Below are 17,621 nucleotides of genomic sequence, written 5' to 3'. Positions count from 1 at the left end.
CACTTTGCTGATTTTGCATTCAGTTCTAATCGTAAAAAGCAGTGAACATTTGAGGGAAAAATGTTACACTTCTTTTGTTTCTCAGTACCAGTCTGACTCCAGTCGTTTAGCGTGTCAGAGCTCTATGTTTAAAATTTAAAAATTACCCCGAAGACTCGTACAAATGTTCAAAGACTGGACAGGCGATCCTAGCAGATTATTCCACCGACACAGACGTTTAGCCTGTCAGGTAGGAGCATTAACCTGGCAAACACAGCAAATATCTGGGCAGCAGTAACCAAATCTCTGGCAGTAGATGGCCCTGCAACTCCCATGAGACACCACTTATCATCAGATTTTGGATCAAAACAATCATGAATAATAACCAGAAGCTGGCACTGTGTATATGCAAATAATTGAAGTCAGATTTTTGAAGGAGTGGCACGGGCAATTTAGCCTTTATAGAGATTAAATGAGCACCACATTTGAAGCTTCCCATACAGCACCATAATTGGGAAAATGGAAGTTCATTTGCTTTTTAATGTTAACACCCAGGTGTTGTTGTATGCACCTGCAAAAATCAGTCAGCATTAGTCAGTGAGATTTCTGCACAGTACAGAATAAAATTATCTCTGCAGAATTTTCACTGTACAGAAATTCACTGCGACTAATTGATAATGGATGGAAAGTACAACAAATGCAGTAGAAAGTCAAGAAAGTCATATCCACAGCCAAACAAACCAGCAGACGAACAACAGCAACTTTAATGGATTAGTTCTTATAAAGCGCTTTTCTACTCTGCTTGAGCCTCATTCACCTATTCATACAAGCACTTCTACACTTCAGTGCGCTCTATCAAACATTCACATATATTATTCACAATCCAGTGAACCTTCAACGTTCAAAATGAGACCAAGAAAGTAACAGCTAAAATATGACTTACAAAATATACTTTGGCAGCCAGTAATATAACTGTGCAGCCAATTAAAGTCTGTGTGTAGAAAAACACTGGATATGGCTAACAGACGATACACAAAGTAATACAGAGCTAGAATAAACTAAATATATTTTTTGAAGATTACGGGCAGATCCTATGTGTCAGGACTGAAATCAACAAAATGAAAACCTTGTGTTAAATAATCTGAATTTTCCACTCCACTGAGCTCAACTCTCACTCAGATCCACCTTCATACCAATGTTCTATTCAAAATATGGACAGTTTTTTATGCATCTAAACACTTGTGATGTTTTATAAAGTAATGACCTTATCCTGTACGTAGAGAAAGAGCAGATCACCAATGAACAATGACGGGAATGATGAGGTTCATGGAGCTCACAGGTTTAAGGATGCTGTGCATGAAAATGTAAAACATTGCAAGATGCCTGAGAAACACAGCTTAGACAGCTTGGATGAAATAAAGGAGCAAAGAGTCAGAGAGATAGCTTCGTGTGGCACTCCTGCTGGATAGATAACAACTTTCTGTTCTCTTTTTGAACTTTTTATTTCCATTCATCAAGTGAAATCAGACAGTCCAATCAATCACGTCTCTTTTTCACACACACAGCTTAAGTGCAACAGAGTGTAATGTCCATATTTAGCTCTATAGTCACATGACATGAGAGAAATGAAACGTGAACGAACTAATTATGGCATTCAACAATCCTAACAACACTCTGACATTATTACAGAATGAAGTAACAATCTGTGTCACTCACAGCAGAGGAGTACAAAGTAGTGGTAGCACCAAAAACACAAGAGGAAAAAAATATTCTATTTGTCTTTGATCATATCAAATGAGGAAATATGAGACAACTGGGACCCATTTTATTGAGAATATATCTAGTTTTAGTTGTTATCTTGTAGTATGCTTTCCATGTAGCACACCTTCTTAACCCTCTCCCTCCATTGATCCACTGTGGGAGGCTGCGGCCTCATCCATGAGATGTGCGTATTTATTATTGTGCGATCTATTGTACAATATAAAGCGCCTTGAGGCGACATTTGTTGTGATTTGGCGCTATATAAATAAAATTGAATTGAATTGAATTGAATTGAATCATCTTCTTATCAACTAATAAAAAGACTCTCAGTAGGAATATCCTATTGTCGCCTTTTAATCCTTTTCAGCCCATTATATACAGAGTAAGATGGTTCTAAGGACACTTCTCTTTATAAATTCATTTTGTATATGTTGGCAGTAGTCTGATAGTTTTGTGTATGTTCTCTTACCAAGCCACAGTCCCTCCACCACTGACCTGAGACGTTCACAAATTTTGATGTGACAAGGGCTTGGAGGGGGTGGGGGTTGTCCCATTCTTTGTCTTTCTCTACAGCTGAAAAATAATGTGGTGGATGATCATATTTGTGCTGAAGCTGCTCAAAGAACACCAGATCTTCTGCTTCAAACAGCTGGTCCAAGAGTATCGAGCTGTTTCCTTCCCACTTTCTAAACCCTGCTTCTAATTGGGAGGGAATAAAGTGAGAATTATGTGCAATCTTCACCTGCTGGAAGCTGAAGTTGAGAATCTTAGTTTTTTTCTCACAGTGGGGATTTTTTTTACCTTGTCATGAATTATTTCCTCTCCCGATATCTTCACTCTTAAATGGGATTATATCTAAAATATGTGGAGCATTCACTCTTTTCCATCCTGACCCAGTTGGTTTCGTTATCTTGAGATATTCATGTAACCACTGACTTGAGCTGGGCTGCCCAAAATGATTTTTTTCAGGTCTTAAAATTTAATTCTAGTTTTTGCTTTGTTTTTTTCCCACATGACTTTAGATAGTCATTTATTTATTATTTTAAATGTAGATCAAAGGACCTCTACGGATAAAGACTGGAACAAAAAGAGTAATCTAGGTAATCCATTCATTTGTACTGTTTCTACTTGTCCTACGGGGGGAGGATTTCACATGTTTTTAGGTTGGCTTTTATTTCACCCATCGGCTTTCGATAGTTAGCTTTGAAACATGTCAGAGGTTATGACAATCCCTATCTGAACTCACGATGACACCGGAAATCTAAATGTTCTAGCAAACTGTAGGTCAGTGGTTTACCAACATAAGCGTCAGAGATTTTGATTGACTGATCCGATAACCTCCATATTCCCTATTCTCAGTTAGGGATAGAAGAAACTAGGTCGCATCATCATTCACAGCTTTAATGTTGTAATTCTGCCATATTCATTATAGGTTTCATATTTAAAGCAGAGACCTGGAGTCGACCACCTTGGCTGACCCCTCTCTGAACAGCATCCCTTCCCTTTGACACGTGAGTCTGACTTTATACGTACAACCATTATCCAGTCCACAAACCTTGGATGGATTCTGATAACAGTCAAGGTTTTGTACAAAAACTCTTGATATGTCAACCCCAGTGTTCTCCAAGCTTAGCCGAGTAGCTTTTATTCAGCTCTGTAGTCAGAAATATCTCACTGTGATGGATCTCGGAGGGGCAAAGTGCTTCAGCTTCATGGTTTGGGATCTGTGACCTGTTTTTGGCACACAGGTCTAAATCCTCCATTAATTCAAGTGATGTGAGCAGCAGGTTTGTTAAGAGATTACTCATTTCATTCTCATATTCCCCATCTTCTTTCACAGCATGTATAGGTTGTCACATCTTGATCTTGACTCCAGGTCATCATACTTGATCCATAACTTTTCTTCTCTGTGTCCTAAATAACGAATAGCTCTTACATGTTGGAGTATTTTGTCCTCTACTTCACTCAGTCTCTGTTCAATATTCAGAACTTCTTGTTCTAGTTTTGTTGTACACTCCAGTACACTCCACATCGCATAGAGTGGCTTCCACCCTCAATAAAGTGGCCTCTGTGTCTAGGGAGGCCTGAGTGTGCTCTTTCATGAGTCGTGCAACTCAGTTACCACAGCAGCCATGTTTTCTTCAATGCATGTCTCACCGGTGTCCATTTGGTCTTGTTTATCATCTTTTTCTTGTGGCTTTGCTTTCTTTTCTGCCTGTTTGGTTTGAGCAGACACGGTAGGTTTTCTCAAAGGCAGTTTGCATTAATTGTTTGGCTGTTTGTTAAAAGGTTTCTCTCCCACATCAGGAGAATCAGGCTGCTTCTCCTAGCATGACATCACAGAAGTCCTTTTGTTAACAATTTTCTAATCTAGCAGATTCAGATTATAACTAATAATAATAATAGTAACAGTCACATAAATGTGATGGGTTTGGGCTGTTTGGTTACATAAAACTCAAGGCTTTGGTTAGTTTAGATTACTTAGATTACTTTGAAATATTACTACATGAAATGGCTTTTAAATGTAAAGGCCCTTTCATATATGTAATCTCAGCCAGTCTCAATGTGTTTAACCTTTACTAATGGAAGTGCAAAAACTATATTTCAAAATTCAGATAAAGCTAATATTTTAGACTTTGGTTAACTCTTAGATTAAGTGGGAATCTTCCAGGGAATTTTGTGCTTAAGAAGGCAAATGCTTAAAAGGAAGGAATATCTTTGAGGCCAGAGTCTAAGCAGTTAGAGCTGTTAACAAAAACATTTCAATTGTGCATGTTAACATGTAGATGGGAGCCAAAACACAAAGGACCAGGACTAACAAACTGCTCTACGTAAAAAAACAAACAAACTAATTTCATTGTAATCAGCACTATGAGACTCAAAGTTCATCTCACAGAGAATGAAGTAAAAGAACACACACACACACATATATATAAAAAGGGGTGGGCAGGGTGATTAGGTTTGTGAGCGTAGAGAAGGAGACAGAGCCTAGGCATTAAGAGACAAGACAGGGGGCTCAGAATGGGCTCAGCGGATACAACGTGAGGGATCGAGGCTAATGTCAGCTCCCATCAGTCAGTCCAGGGGGAGAAACAAGGACACAGGCAGACAGAGAGACAGTCAGGAGGGATAGGGGCTGGCGGCGGGAGAGGGTAGTAACTCCTAACGCAGTGTGGCAGCCTTTGCACCTGGCTTTGATCCAACCTCACAACTGACTTCTGCTTTCTCCTTCCCAGAGGCTTCATTGGAGGCGGTGCACAGATGCCCTCCTGCCTCAAGGCTTGTGATTTTACACAAATAAATGGTAAATGGACTGCGTTTATATGGCACTTTTCTAGTCTTATCAACCACTCAAAGCGCTTTGCACTACATGCCACATTCGCACACACACACTCACACAGTTTATTCTATCACATATTTGGCTGTATCTGAGGCATTTATACGAGATTCAGTATCTCGCCCAAGGACACTTTGATATGCGGGGAGGGAGCCAGACGCTCTAACTTCTGAGCCACAGCTGTCCCTTAAATAGACACAAAAGGGCCAAATACTTACTTTATATGATGAAGTTTTATATGAATAACTGAGACAAAAGAGTGAGAACAAACTGTGGCTTTATCTTTTTTGTAGTCCTTCAGAAGAGGTCAAACAAATGAGGATTTTATGAAGCCCTAATGATTATTTGTAAGATTCGAAGAATGTTTTCTTTAACAAAATGCTTTGATAAAGCAAAACACCAAGGAGAGGCTGGTGGCACTATATCTTCCATAAAAGACAAATGCTGTAAATGTTGTGGAAATCCTAATTAAATCTAGTAATTATATAAAAACTTCAGGCAAAAACAATCTGTTTACCGGTTTGTCTTTCAAACATAATAACACACAAAGTATTAATAAGGACAAAAAGAGCATATTGTTATTTAAGCACATTTATGTTTAGTTCTCAGCTGAAACATAATTCTTTGTTGGCTTCATTGTACTCAAAGTCATTACTTTTCTTTATCATAGCCACTGAAATACATGATTAACTTCAAGCTCTCATGCCGTATATGAAAAATGAAAACTTCTTGTGGATGACTGACAAAAAGTTCAAATGATTTCATGAATTCTAAACCAGTTTCAGTTCAGGACTCCTTTCAGTGATTAGAGCAGCTGAAGGGAACAGAAGGTAAACTTTCACACTATCTTTCCCAGGATCAGAACAACAAGGTTGAGTTTAATCTCTAGCAAGCCAGACTTTTCCATTTGACCACAAGATTACAGTGCACGGCTTATCCGACTGACCTATGGGAAGAAAATAACAATCTCTGGTATCAAATGACTATATGATGAATAATCAGCAGAGAAATGTTTTCCGCTTCCTGCTCCTCAAACATCAGACAAAAGCATGCAATTGACTGAACAGAGCTTCCCCTCACAGATGATGCTTTGAAGCATCAGCCAGATCCTTGTTTCGACTGTGCTCTTGGTTAATTGATGAGAAAGGCTGAAATCAGAGGTGGAGTAATCCTCTTTTCATTTTAGGGAACCTATGTGTGACGCAGGTCTAGTTTTCCGGGAAGTGAGACTCTTGAAGAATGTAAGAATTAATAATAGCAGCAAGCAGCCACAGCCGCTGTGGAGTACATGCTGACAGAACTTATTAAGGTGCTGCAGATATGTCTGAAGCCTGATGTATAGTCTTGTGTTGAGCTGCCATACAGCCCACGCCACAGAGCCCACGCCATAGTGGGCAACGTCACTGCATTTATACTTGTATACTGGCGTGTATGGATGGTGTTGTACAGTGTGCACTTTTCTGGGAAAGTGCAGATTAGGCTGCAGTGTAGTGTACAAATTTATTACCTATAATTTCCTGTCTTATAAGAAACATAATAAATGTTCAGTTTAAAAGTAAAATAAAAGTAGATAATGATTCAAAATAACTACTAAAATAAACACACAAATGCATTTCAGAATGCTGAGTGGTGAGACCTGCTTCTAAAAGGATTTTCATTCCACTCACCGCCTGGTAAATGCCCAAGGGCCACATTTACTAAGCAGTGCAAAATAGCGTGTGAGTGCAATCCCCAAATAGTTTCATGGGTGATTGACAAAAGTTTTGTTGTGTTCTAAACAAAGGTGCAGTCACTTCATTTCAATGACATGTCAAATCTGCCAAGAATCCCACAATTTAGCACGAGGTTGCAAACTAAGAGATGATATTTAGATATTCTGGCAGACAGAGTGGTTATAATAGAAACAGGCTTCAATGTAGGACTGTAAGATGTATGACAATATTTTGACATTGGGCTCTGTAGCATTCTTGTATTAAGACAACATATATCCCTTCAAGGGACAAAACAAATTGGAAATGTCTGACAGACAAAAGTTTATTTCTCTGAGGGAGCACAGCTTTTGCGCTGTCCATGGTCCTGAAATTATAAGCATTTTATTAATTTAACATTTTGCTGTTTATTTAAGTGTAACAAAACTTTATTAAGGAGAAATATCTTTGAGATTATAAATGTAAATGGATTGATCAGACAGGTTTGATGATAACAAAAAAAAAACCCAACAACCTCAAACTATTTCAATACATAATAGGGTTGCTATTTAGACTTCCTATGCCCGATGTCCAGCCAGGGCCTGAATTTTTTTCAGGGTCCAACGTCAACATTTTCTCTCTGTTGTTTAGCCATCTTGCTCTGAATGCCATCATACAGGCTGTGAAATTCCTGTCACAGAAGCCACAGTATGTTGAGAAGAACACGATGCCAAAAAACGAAGATTTGGATGTTTTTTGCTACTGCTATTGCATGGCTCCTTTTGGTTGGAGCTTCCAGGTCATTCCTGACTTCACTGAGCAAACTTGCAATTAGATGGCTTGGTAATCTCTACATTTTTATCACATCTCTGTCTGGCATTCCAAATAAATTGACCCGAGTGGAGAAATGCCTCTTCAAGCACACACATCTAAATCTCTGCTATGCCTCCTCCGTTTTTTTAAATACTGGTGCAATTAGTAAGACATTTTGCAAATGTTGGTAAAGTAATTTGCTAGATTGATTTAAATATTTTTCCTCCCTTTATTTTGCATCTATATATGCATATGCAAGAGGGTCAGTTGCAAGTATCTCTCAGTTCCCACCTCTCACATGCGATCATCTCACTACACTCTGTCTGAATCGACTGTACCTTTTTTCCCTTTTTCATCTTTAAATGCTAAACATCTAAACACCTAATGTGTAATAGCATTTTCAGTTTTTAAATTTAAATTCTTCCAGCACAAGTAGAGCCAATCTAATGATATCAAGTTTATCAGCTCTTCAGACCCTTTAATTGGGGAAAAAAAAAGTCATGAGTTAATTCAGAAAATGGATGTGGAAGTGTTGTTAGCGTGGCAGCCTGCTGTATGAGACCTCGTCACCTTCCCTATCCTACTTATCTGGTTCATTAAACAGAAAAAGGAACAGAAAATGCACTTTCATGATTGCATTTTAGTTATTTTTTTCATGGAACAACAACCTCCATTCACTGGGGCAGCATTAGATGACTACAGTGTGATCAGTGAAGGAAGTCTCCAGAATCTCACATATAATAACAAACTAATATATCTTCCCAATTTCTGTATATTGATCCCACAATACAGGCACCCTGGAGCGCAGACAGACGTGAGAAGAGAGAGAGTGAGCATTTTCGCGCTTCTCAACAACGCATCTGCCAAAGGACAACTCTCCTGGCAGGAATAGTTTATAAAGTCCTCATGTTTGGAAAACTGCATCAGCTGGTTTTAAGCAGTTACTCATCGTGTGTTTCACACTCTGCTTCCCCCTGAGCACCATGCATTTTACTCTCTGCTTGTGCTACGTGGACATTTCAAGGACTTTTTGTTTACTACATTTTTTACCTTTCCATCAATATTGAGAAATGGAGCGCGGGGACTGAGCCTTAATCTCAGCAAGGCAGATTTAACTAGTCCTTTCTTTGTGCACCCTTATTGAATTCCACATTTGTTCTTGGAATGGGATTTAAAATGTCAAGGAGGGTGTAAGTAATGCTATAAGTAGAATATTTTCATAATCCCCGAGACTGAGAATCAATGAGAGTGTTTACTTCGAAGCACCAAAAAAATCCTGGAAATGACTGTTGCATATCCTCGCACAAACACACACGGACACACACCTGTGTAGCCAGTGTGCAGTCTGCAACTTGAGATGATCTCAGAGTCATTAATCCTTGCTATTACATTTTGTTATGAAACCATTAACTTACATGTTTCGTGAGTTTGCTCCTTGCTGAACTGCAGGTTAAAAGCATCTGAGTAGTTTTGACAGAGTATTCAGAGTGGTGTCTGACACTGGTGCTCTCTGGCTCTCAATTCAAGTCCCTATGTAAGAACCAGGGTCTATTAAATCAATGCACTCTACAGCTAAGAGCCCTTTGATGACAGTGGAACCATTTAAAAATCTTCAGTGAAGGCGCACCCTACAGGGAGAAGTTGCTGACAAATCTAAGTGTATTTTTCTAAATTAAACGAATGAAAATTACAAAAACAAATAACTACATGGAGAATTTAATTGTGCAATTATTTCATTTCAGTTTCCATTATTCATCTTAAAAACACACAGTCTACATTTCTACAAATATTGGAATGTGTGTGCCAGCTGTTCTCCACCGTGCCTTCTCTGGTGCACATTAATTTACCTCAGCCTTCTTTTAGAATGAGAAGAAAATCCTTTTATGCTCGACTCTCGCTTCCACACTTTTCTTCCTTCTCTCCCTCTGCTCTCCTCTCATCTTTGGAGAGCATCCGCTGGCCTCTCTGTCTGCTTCTATTTCAATATCTCGGAAATCATAAAAATCCTTCAGCCATGTCCCATTTCTCTAAAGCGAATTTAATTCTGAGCAGACAGCCGATGTGCCGTACATCAGGTAATGATGGATGCTGCTGAACATGTGAAGAGAATGTGCTGGCTGAGCAAAACCTCGACTAATTATTTTACCAGCATAAGTAATGGAAATAGGCTTCTCTGTGCGAGCACTGACAACAACTGAGATCCCACGAGTCAGACGAGAGGAATTAATAATGGGCGTAATCTTGCACTTAAAAAACATCTTTACCTTGGAGCGTTAGAATTTTTGGAAACACTGGAAACAAACAGTAGAACAAACAGTAATCAGCCTGCATTCATGTTGTATGCCTGGAGACAAGTCTACAAATAATGAGCACATTCCCCCAAATATTATTTAGTTTTGTATTAGTAAAGGTTTTACCTGTTACTGTAGGTAATGTAGAGTGTGACTGTCACAGACCATCAATCAGAGCGAGAAAGAATGCAGGCTGATGACAAGTGTGAAGATGGAAATGTGAGCTTGGTAGGGCATAACGAAATGGGTCACGTACTTTGATATGTTGTAACAAAACTGATGCAACTTAGTGGAAAATTAAAAACCCCAAAGCTCAACTGTAAATTAGTCAAGTACAAGTTTTTGCAGACTCAGAAGCATATGGATTTATAGCCTCTTTAGGGGGAGATCAAGTTAATACTCTCCAGGGTATAATGTTCACAGCTCTAACTTAATTGTGATTTACAGCATTCTGCACACGTTGTCCTATCTTCACTGAATTTATTCAAGACAGGAAGTATGGTGCTGGACTGGGACTTAGATAGCACCTTTCTACTCTGTTGAGCACTCAAAGCTCTTTCTACTGCAGGTCTCATTCACCCAGTTACACACACATTCATACATTGCTTCTATGCCAAAGTGCTTTCTAACATTCACACACACCCGCTCTTCAATGGATGCAATGGGAGCAACTCAGGGTTCAGTATCCTGCACAAAGATACTTCAGCATGTGGATTGGAGGAGTCGAGGATTGATCCACTGACTTTCTGATCGGTAAATGAGTTGCTCTTACCGAGCCAAAAAATGCATATTTACTGTTTTATATACTGCATAATTAGTGAACTATTAGCTCCAGAGACAGGGACAGAAGTCATTTGTACCTTACAAATAACAAAAAACCCATAGATATTTAAATATCTGGTCATTACAAGATTTATTTGACCAACAGCACCAATCCAATTTTATCATCGGGCCACAGTTACATTAATTAAAAACCAGAAAAAAGACAACATATAGAGTTTGTGGCTGGAATAAGTGGGGAACTTGATCCCCCAAAATTCCACATGGTGGACAACTCACTCTACCTCATGAGTCACAGCCATTACCAAAGTCTAACATGTTTGCCTAATCCTAGCAAATCAATCCACACTCCTAACCTAAACAAGCTAATTAGAGAATTAGAGCATGCAATAAGTTTGTGCCTGAGAATTTCATCTTTTATCTCTCAAACAAATGTACTGAATATGATACAAAAACACATGTTCTTGCTTTGGCTACATGGTAGGTTGGTAGACCTTTTTTCCTTTTACAATATGTTTTGATCAGTAAGTCAAGAAAGTTACTTTCAGACACTACGAGAACTAGTGAACTACTCATTTTGAGGCTCAGACAGCAGGGTGCATGTTCATGTGTCACTGCAGAGTTAATCTTACCTGCCAGGCGAAGTGACCCCGAGTTGTAGATGGCGTCATCTCGGAGTTCCCTCACGTGTACGGTAACAGTGGAGACAGCATCTGGCCAAATTCCATCTGACACACGAACCAGGAACTGGTAGGTGCCCGGTGGGGCGTTCTCTTTGATGATCAGGAAACCAGTTCGCTTGTTCAGAATAAAGTAACTGATGGAAAGAAAAAAAACACAAGCACCCAAATCAGAAAAAGAACCCATTCAGATGCTTTTCCTCCATTTCACATAAGACGAGCGGTTAACAGGGGTGATGAAGTTTGTCACCCACACTGAAAACCTGTCTTTTATGTATTCAGCCAACAGCCCTCAAAAGCAAGCTGCTAACCAGTGCAGTTAAATAAGAATTAATTACTAGTAATATAATGCATTCTGTGAAGGTCATTCAAGTAGCTGACAAATGCACCAACCTCCTAGCTACAGCTGACACAATCACTTAAGACTGAATGATGTGTTTGCAGCATTACATTTCAGTGCAGGTGAACACGGTGCATTGACTGCGCTACACAGTCTCAACTATTCTCTAACGGCTTAGAGTCTGAGAGGGCCAAGCTGCTGAATCTATATGATTCACCAATGGAGAGGCACTGATCACACGGCTTTATGTCTTTGAGAGTTTGTAAAGAACTGTAATTTTCAGTTATCAGTGTGTTAAATATCTAACTGAGAAGTATGACTGAATGCCTAATGTCTATGGTTTGTATAGGGTACAGCACAGTATTTAAAGAAGTATGTTGTAGTTCGTGCCCTTAGGTAGCTTTAACCCGATGGAATGGCAAATATGGCAAATAGCAGGAACTGGAAGTTGGATTCTTTATTTTAAACACTGGTAGACTCGTTGCAGGCTGGCTAATGCTACAATCACAGTGGGGAAAACAGTGGCTGGAGGGAGCACACAACCAAACTTGTGACCTTATTGTTTTGGAAATGGTTGCCTCGAAATGGTGAAAACAAACAAAACGAACCAGCGTTAAGACAGAGCCACCCTGCTATCAGTTCATGATTGACTGGTTTTAGGTTGCAAATTAAGCAGTTAACTGAGATAAATCGTCAACAGTGGAATCTCCTTCTGATTGAGGGTGTCGGATAGTCACCCTCTGGGCATCCAGCACGTCATTGTAACTGCTTGTAAATTGTCACTGAACGTAGAAATATTAAATACCACACAACTACTGATTTTTCCCAGTCATTGTCCTCTTTTTTACTTGAGTGTGACTGGGCCATATACAAATTTCTAACATGTTCTATGATAAGAGGTAATACTCGAAAAAGGAGTTATTAGATGCCTCAAGAAAAGTCTGCCTTTAGTAAAAGCTTTAGAAAATTTAAGGTTTTCTAAATTGTAAATTCCATGTTCCGGATTCCAGGTCACGGAGAAGGCATTTGCAACAACTACACAAGTTGTTGAGGACATTTAATGTCATCATACCAAACACAGAAGTGATGATGTTATAGTCGTGATATAGGTTGTTTATATCGTAATATTTGTTTTAACTTTAGCACAGAGAGACAGCATTGAGGAGGTTTTGTACCTTTAATTCTGGGAACTCACTGGCTGTTGTCTGTTGAATTAGTGAGCCAGTGTTTTAGGGCTGCCAGTATTGCCGGCATATATCCGGACAAAGATTTCCTTTTACATGTGCTAGTCAGTGCTCAACATACAACCAAACCTGCTTAAACATGACTGGGCAGTAAAACTATGACAGACACAGGAATGGAAGGGAAAAACCTTGCCCTGTCTACAGATTTGACATATTCACATACATATACATGCAGAGTCCTTACTAATTCTAATAATGAATTATAGGGTGTTTACCTTACTATAGTACCTTGAGGTGACAGTTTGGTGATTTGGTGCTATAGAAATGAAACTGAACTGACTTTGATACAGTCAGGCAAAAATCAAGCCTGGAAGTCTTGGTGGTTTTCGGACAAACAAGTCTTTATTTACTTTATATAGGAAACCATCAATTTTCCCACACCTACCATATTTTACTCACGTTTATTGGCCATGTGACAATGGTATTCAATTTACAGAAATATTGCAAGTAAAGATAATCTGGAATTTCACTGATTCTTCCAACATGATTGTTTCGGTATGCTGCTGGTACACGGATCTGGATTTCCAGGTAAACTGTGAACTCCTATATATAAAACTGTTACTCTAATATTATGTAAAAAATGTGAATTAATGAAACAGTTTATGAATATGTTACGTAACATAAAAGCTCAAATTATATGCACACTTTGTCCCCTTTCAGTTGGCTGCACTTCTGTTACAACTGTCCAAGCTGAAGACAGACCAAAACAAATATTCTTTCATCCCTTTCAGCCTGGACTTTTATTCTGTATTTTAGTGTTTACTCTGTTAATCAATTGCCCTCTGGGACAATAATAGAAAGTGAGCAGAGACGATGCATTAGGGAGAGGGAGGCAAGGGGAAAAATGAGACTGACTAATAGGCACAAAGACATGCAAGGAAGCAATTTTGCTTGGTCCTTGTCTCCCTGCTGCCTTTGTACAGTAAATGAGCTCATTCAAGTTTAATTAGAGAGGAAATCCAAAGCAGAACCTTGGCAAATCAAATAATAAACCACTTGTGGAGACAAGAGCTGTTTTAACTCATTTTACAGCACATGCTGTGGCATTCATCACGTCTTAGGTCTAGCACTTAATTCCAGGATTGACATCACTGAAAGACAATTTTACTGTTTTAACTGGTTTAACTATCAGTGGTTCCTCATTTAGTACATCTGAATTTGCAGAAACCTGATTTTATTGACCCTTATGTGAACTACTTTGTTACAGGCCGTTTCTGGTGCCAACACTTGTCTTTCTTCTGGTGTCTTACCATTTTGCACAATGCTACCCCAGATGACTGTGTCTACATACACATTACATAAAACGTCACCCCGTCTCTCACCTAGAAATCCCTAACCCGACTCAAATGAGCAAAACTGAATCATTCCTGGACTGGCAGGCAGACCAGCTGTATGCTGGAATTAGTTTGATATCTTAGTGCTTGCATCACCACTTCAGGTGTCCTTACTGTGGCATGAAAATGAAAGAAAATCACAACTAACAACTAAAATTTAATCAAAACAAGTAATCCTCCAAGCTGCACAAATAGCACAGGTCTCTCTGTTTAGCCGGCTGTCCAAAACGTGTGCCGGGACCATCGACAAAGTATAACACGAACAGCTTCGACAACATTATTCAGCATACTTTGTATTGTTTCATGAAAAAACACTTTAACCAGCCCTAGCTTTCAATTTCAATCATCTATTCACAACTTTAAGACTTATTTCATTGGTTCTGTTTGTTCTGTTTGGCTAATGATTTAAACTATTATCTTGTTTTTTCAACTGTTTATTTCCAACAATTTTAGGAATTCAAAACATTTTAACCACTGGCCATACGTTTGGCAAAAAAGTGAGTTTTTATTTAGAAATCAAGCTAAAGTAGCGACTGCATTTTAACTTTTTATGTTTATCTAACACATCGTCCTATTAGTTATTGCTTTTTAGACAAACTGTGACTGCATATATTTTGGTAAAATACAAAGACTTTTGTATTTTCCTGCTATTCTTTACTGCTTATGTAGTACTCATCATTTTTGTGTTTAAAGTTTAAAGTATGCTTAATTCTTTAATAAATTGTGATAGCTGAGCAAATCTTTCAGGACTACCTGTACTCCCAGGAAAACACTGCTCCACCAGATACTTTTTTTCCCCCAGCACTGTTTAGCTAAACAACGCAGTAGAAAATAACATCCACACCCAAACACTGAAAATACTGTTTGGTGAACTGAAATAGAAATACACAGTAGTCTGCAGAAGTCTTGAACCACCCCTCATCTCCACCACATTTTGCTAGGAAAAATGGGAAACAGATTTATTGTGCAAACATACATGTATAAGGCAAAAACAGAGTTTGCACAATTCTAACAAGCTTAAAAGTCAATATTTGGTATAACCAACATGACTGTCAGATAATGTTCATCTGCTGCAGATAGTTTTTTTTAGGCCTGCAACTCTTTGCCCATTTTTAAGGACACACTGACAGACTGCCAAGACATGTGAAGTTTTCAGCTTATAGCTCTTTGGGAATCACTTTATTGCCGCAAAAATATTCTTGTATACCTGTCAAACTGTGTTACATTTGGCATTTTTTTAGACAACAAAGAAAATGGTAACAGATGATGGATTTTTGCAACAGGCTGCTACTCACAAAGTGCCTAACAATTAAATTGAGTCTGCTTAGTTTTCTGTAATGTGTAGACACAACATCAATTCATCCCTTAAGTTAGGAGCCACTTTTATTCGGTCAGGTACAAGGACTGGACTAAAAATGAGTGAAAAAGCAACCAGTGTCCAATGTTACATGAAAGCCTGTCTAATTTTAAGCAAAATATAAGACTTTTGCACAGAACTCTAAAAGCAGACGTGAGTGCACTATAGTATGATTTGTATTAAGAAAAGCACAACGGTCTGTTCTGAACTTAAGTCGGGTTTGAACCATGAAGAGATGAGAGCTGTCGTGAAGTTCTGATACCTTATACTGCACCCAGTCCTTCATAAAGCCTGAACTCTGACTTTGAGAGAAAAAGTAGCAAAGTTTGTCATTTTGAGTTCAACACAGCATGAAAGATATAGACGAAGGTGTCATAGAGTACCGGAGTGTCACTTCGGGACTCGTCTGTGCATGCGTGTGGGAGATTGTCAAAGTGCGAAGCGTTGTGGCTCAGTGTCACTTTTAGCAAGTGAAAATCTCAAGCAGAGTATTGGCACAAACAGAACATCGTCATCTGACGGCAGGAAAACACACATGCATTAACTACAAAAACAGAAAGAGAAATTAAGAAGAGGCATTGAGGAAATAGAATCAGAGGGAGAAAATTGGACAGGATGGTAATGGTAATAGAAAAATAGGACGGTAATAAACAAAGACGGATATTTCGATCCGGCAGTTGTTGCTTTGCACTATTTAAATGTCTAAATCAATCTAACGACTAAAAAACAAGGAGGTGCCGCCGATTAGCCGTAAAAGTTAACTTGGTTCAGGGTATGAAAGAAGTAATCTGGCACACAGAAGCTCCTGCATCGTTGACGTCAGGATGTTAGACATTTCTTGGAAAGAGTAGATGCCCTGCCATCATTTGCACTCATTTAAAACAGCTTATGACACATTTCTGATTAGAAACTGCTGACCCATTGAATTAATTTGTTTTAATTTACCTTGGCACATGTCCTTCAAAGACATACGTCTTGTTGTCCCAATCATCTGGGTCAGGAGAGTAGACCTTTCCGAGCACTGTAGTTGGCATACGGCCTGAAAAGAGAAAATGCATCCGTTAATCAGTCTGCGTGAGAATGATTCAGCAGCACTAAATATGGTGGAGAATTAGAGTATAAACCTCTGTTTTTGCTCTGGCCTCCTAGTTGTGCTTTTGCACTGATATATACATGTGTTTAAGTGTGTGCTTCATGTGTTTTACATTCATTAGAATAAAGAAAAAGTGGAAAAGACTTGAAATCACAACACTACAAACAGTAGCTTTTTAAACACAGGAAAACAAAATCAACAATAGACATACATAGTGAAAAACAGCAGAAACAGCAAAATATCCAAAGACACTCGCTCAGGTCTCAGCAAAACTGAGGAGTGACATTGCGGTGACACTGGGAGAAAGAAATGCAAAAGAGAAAATGCTGTTTGAATGCATAATGATTATAATCAAGTAGAAAGAAGTGTTGTTGTCATTACTCTTTCTCCTCCAATTCCTCACACTGTACCATGTGGGAATTATTCACAGGGTACCCTTCAAAATTTAAAAGGCAGACCTTGACATGTTGAATTTTAGCTGGATTGTCTTTGTGAAACTTAACTTTTGAGAAGAGTTCAACACCACTGAAATGCGCATTTGTAGCTCTGAATGGCAAAAGCAGATAAAGTAATGCTAATCCAAGTGCAAGCATATGAACAAAAGCGACGTACTGTAACTATCAACAGAGAGGTAGCAAGACCTTAACTGTCTGACGAGGGATGGACATGTACTTCTAATGCATAACTCAACCTAACTGACAACGCAGTGTGCCGTGAAGCCTGTGTAAATCTGAAAACTACATGAACGCTTTCTGGGACTCAAAATCTGAGATTCACTGCCTGAGTTCAGACAGACCAGAAACGCAATACGCTGACAGAGAATAAACATTTAAAGTGTAATTAACTGTGTGTCAAATCGAGCACTATCTTGCCTTTGTGACCCTTAGAACAGCACCGTGGGAGTCACGGCAACTAAATAGTGAT

At 38.9% G+C, this 17,621-nt stretch overlaps 1 protein-coding gene across 1 annotated transcript in view; it reads right to left on the bottom strand.

Moving 5' to 3' along the window:
* The window catches only part of LOC102078972 (neural-cadherin), a 317,842-nt gene that overhangs the window by 122,920 nt on the left and 177,301 nt on the right, over positions 1–17,621 (bottom strand). Inside the window, exons 23-24 of the mRNA XM_019361161.2 lie at positions 16,550–16,643; positions 11,282–11,466 (exon numbers count right to left, since the gene is read on the bottom strand). Of these exons, the coding sequence (XP_019216706.1) occupies positions 11,282–11,466; positions 16,550–16,643 (279 nt within the window). The remainder of the gene's footprint in view (positions 1–11,281; positions 11,467–16,549; positions 16,644–17,621) is intronic.

This window comes from Oreochromis niloticus, linkage group LG1, assembly GCF_001858045.2.
Source record: "Oreochromis niloticus isolate F11D_XX linkage group LG1, O_niloticus_UMD_NMBU, whole genome shotgun sequence".
NCBI lineage: Eukaryota > Metazoa > Chordata > Actinopteri > Cichliformes > Cichlidae > Oreochromis > Oreochromis niloticus.
Note: the sequence above shows the minus strand (reverse complement) of the source record. Positions and strands in the feature narration are given on the sequence as shown.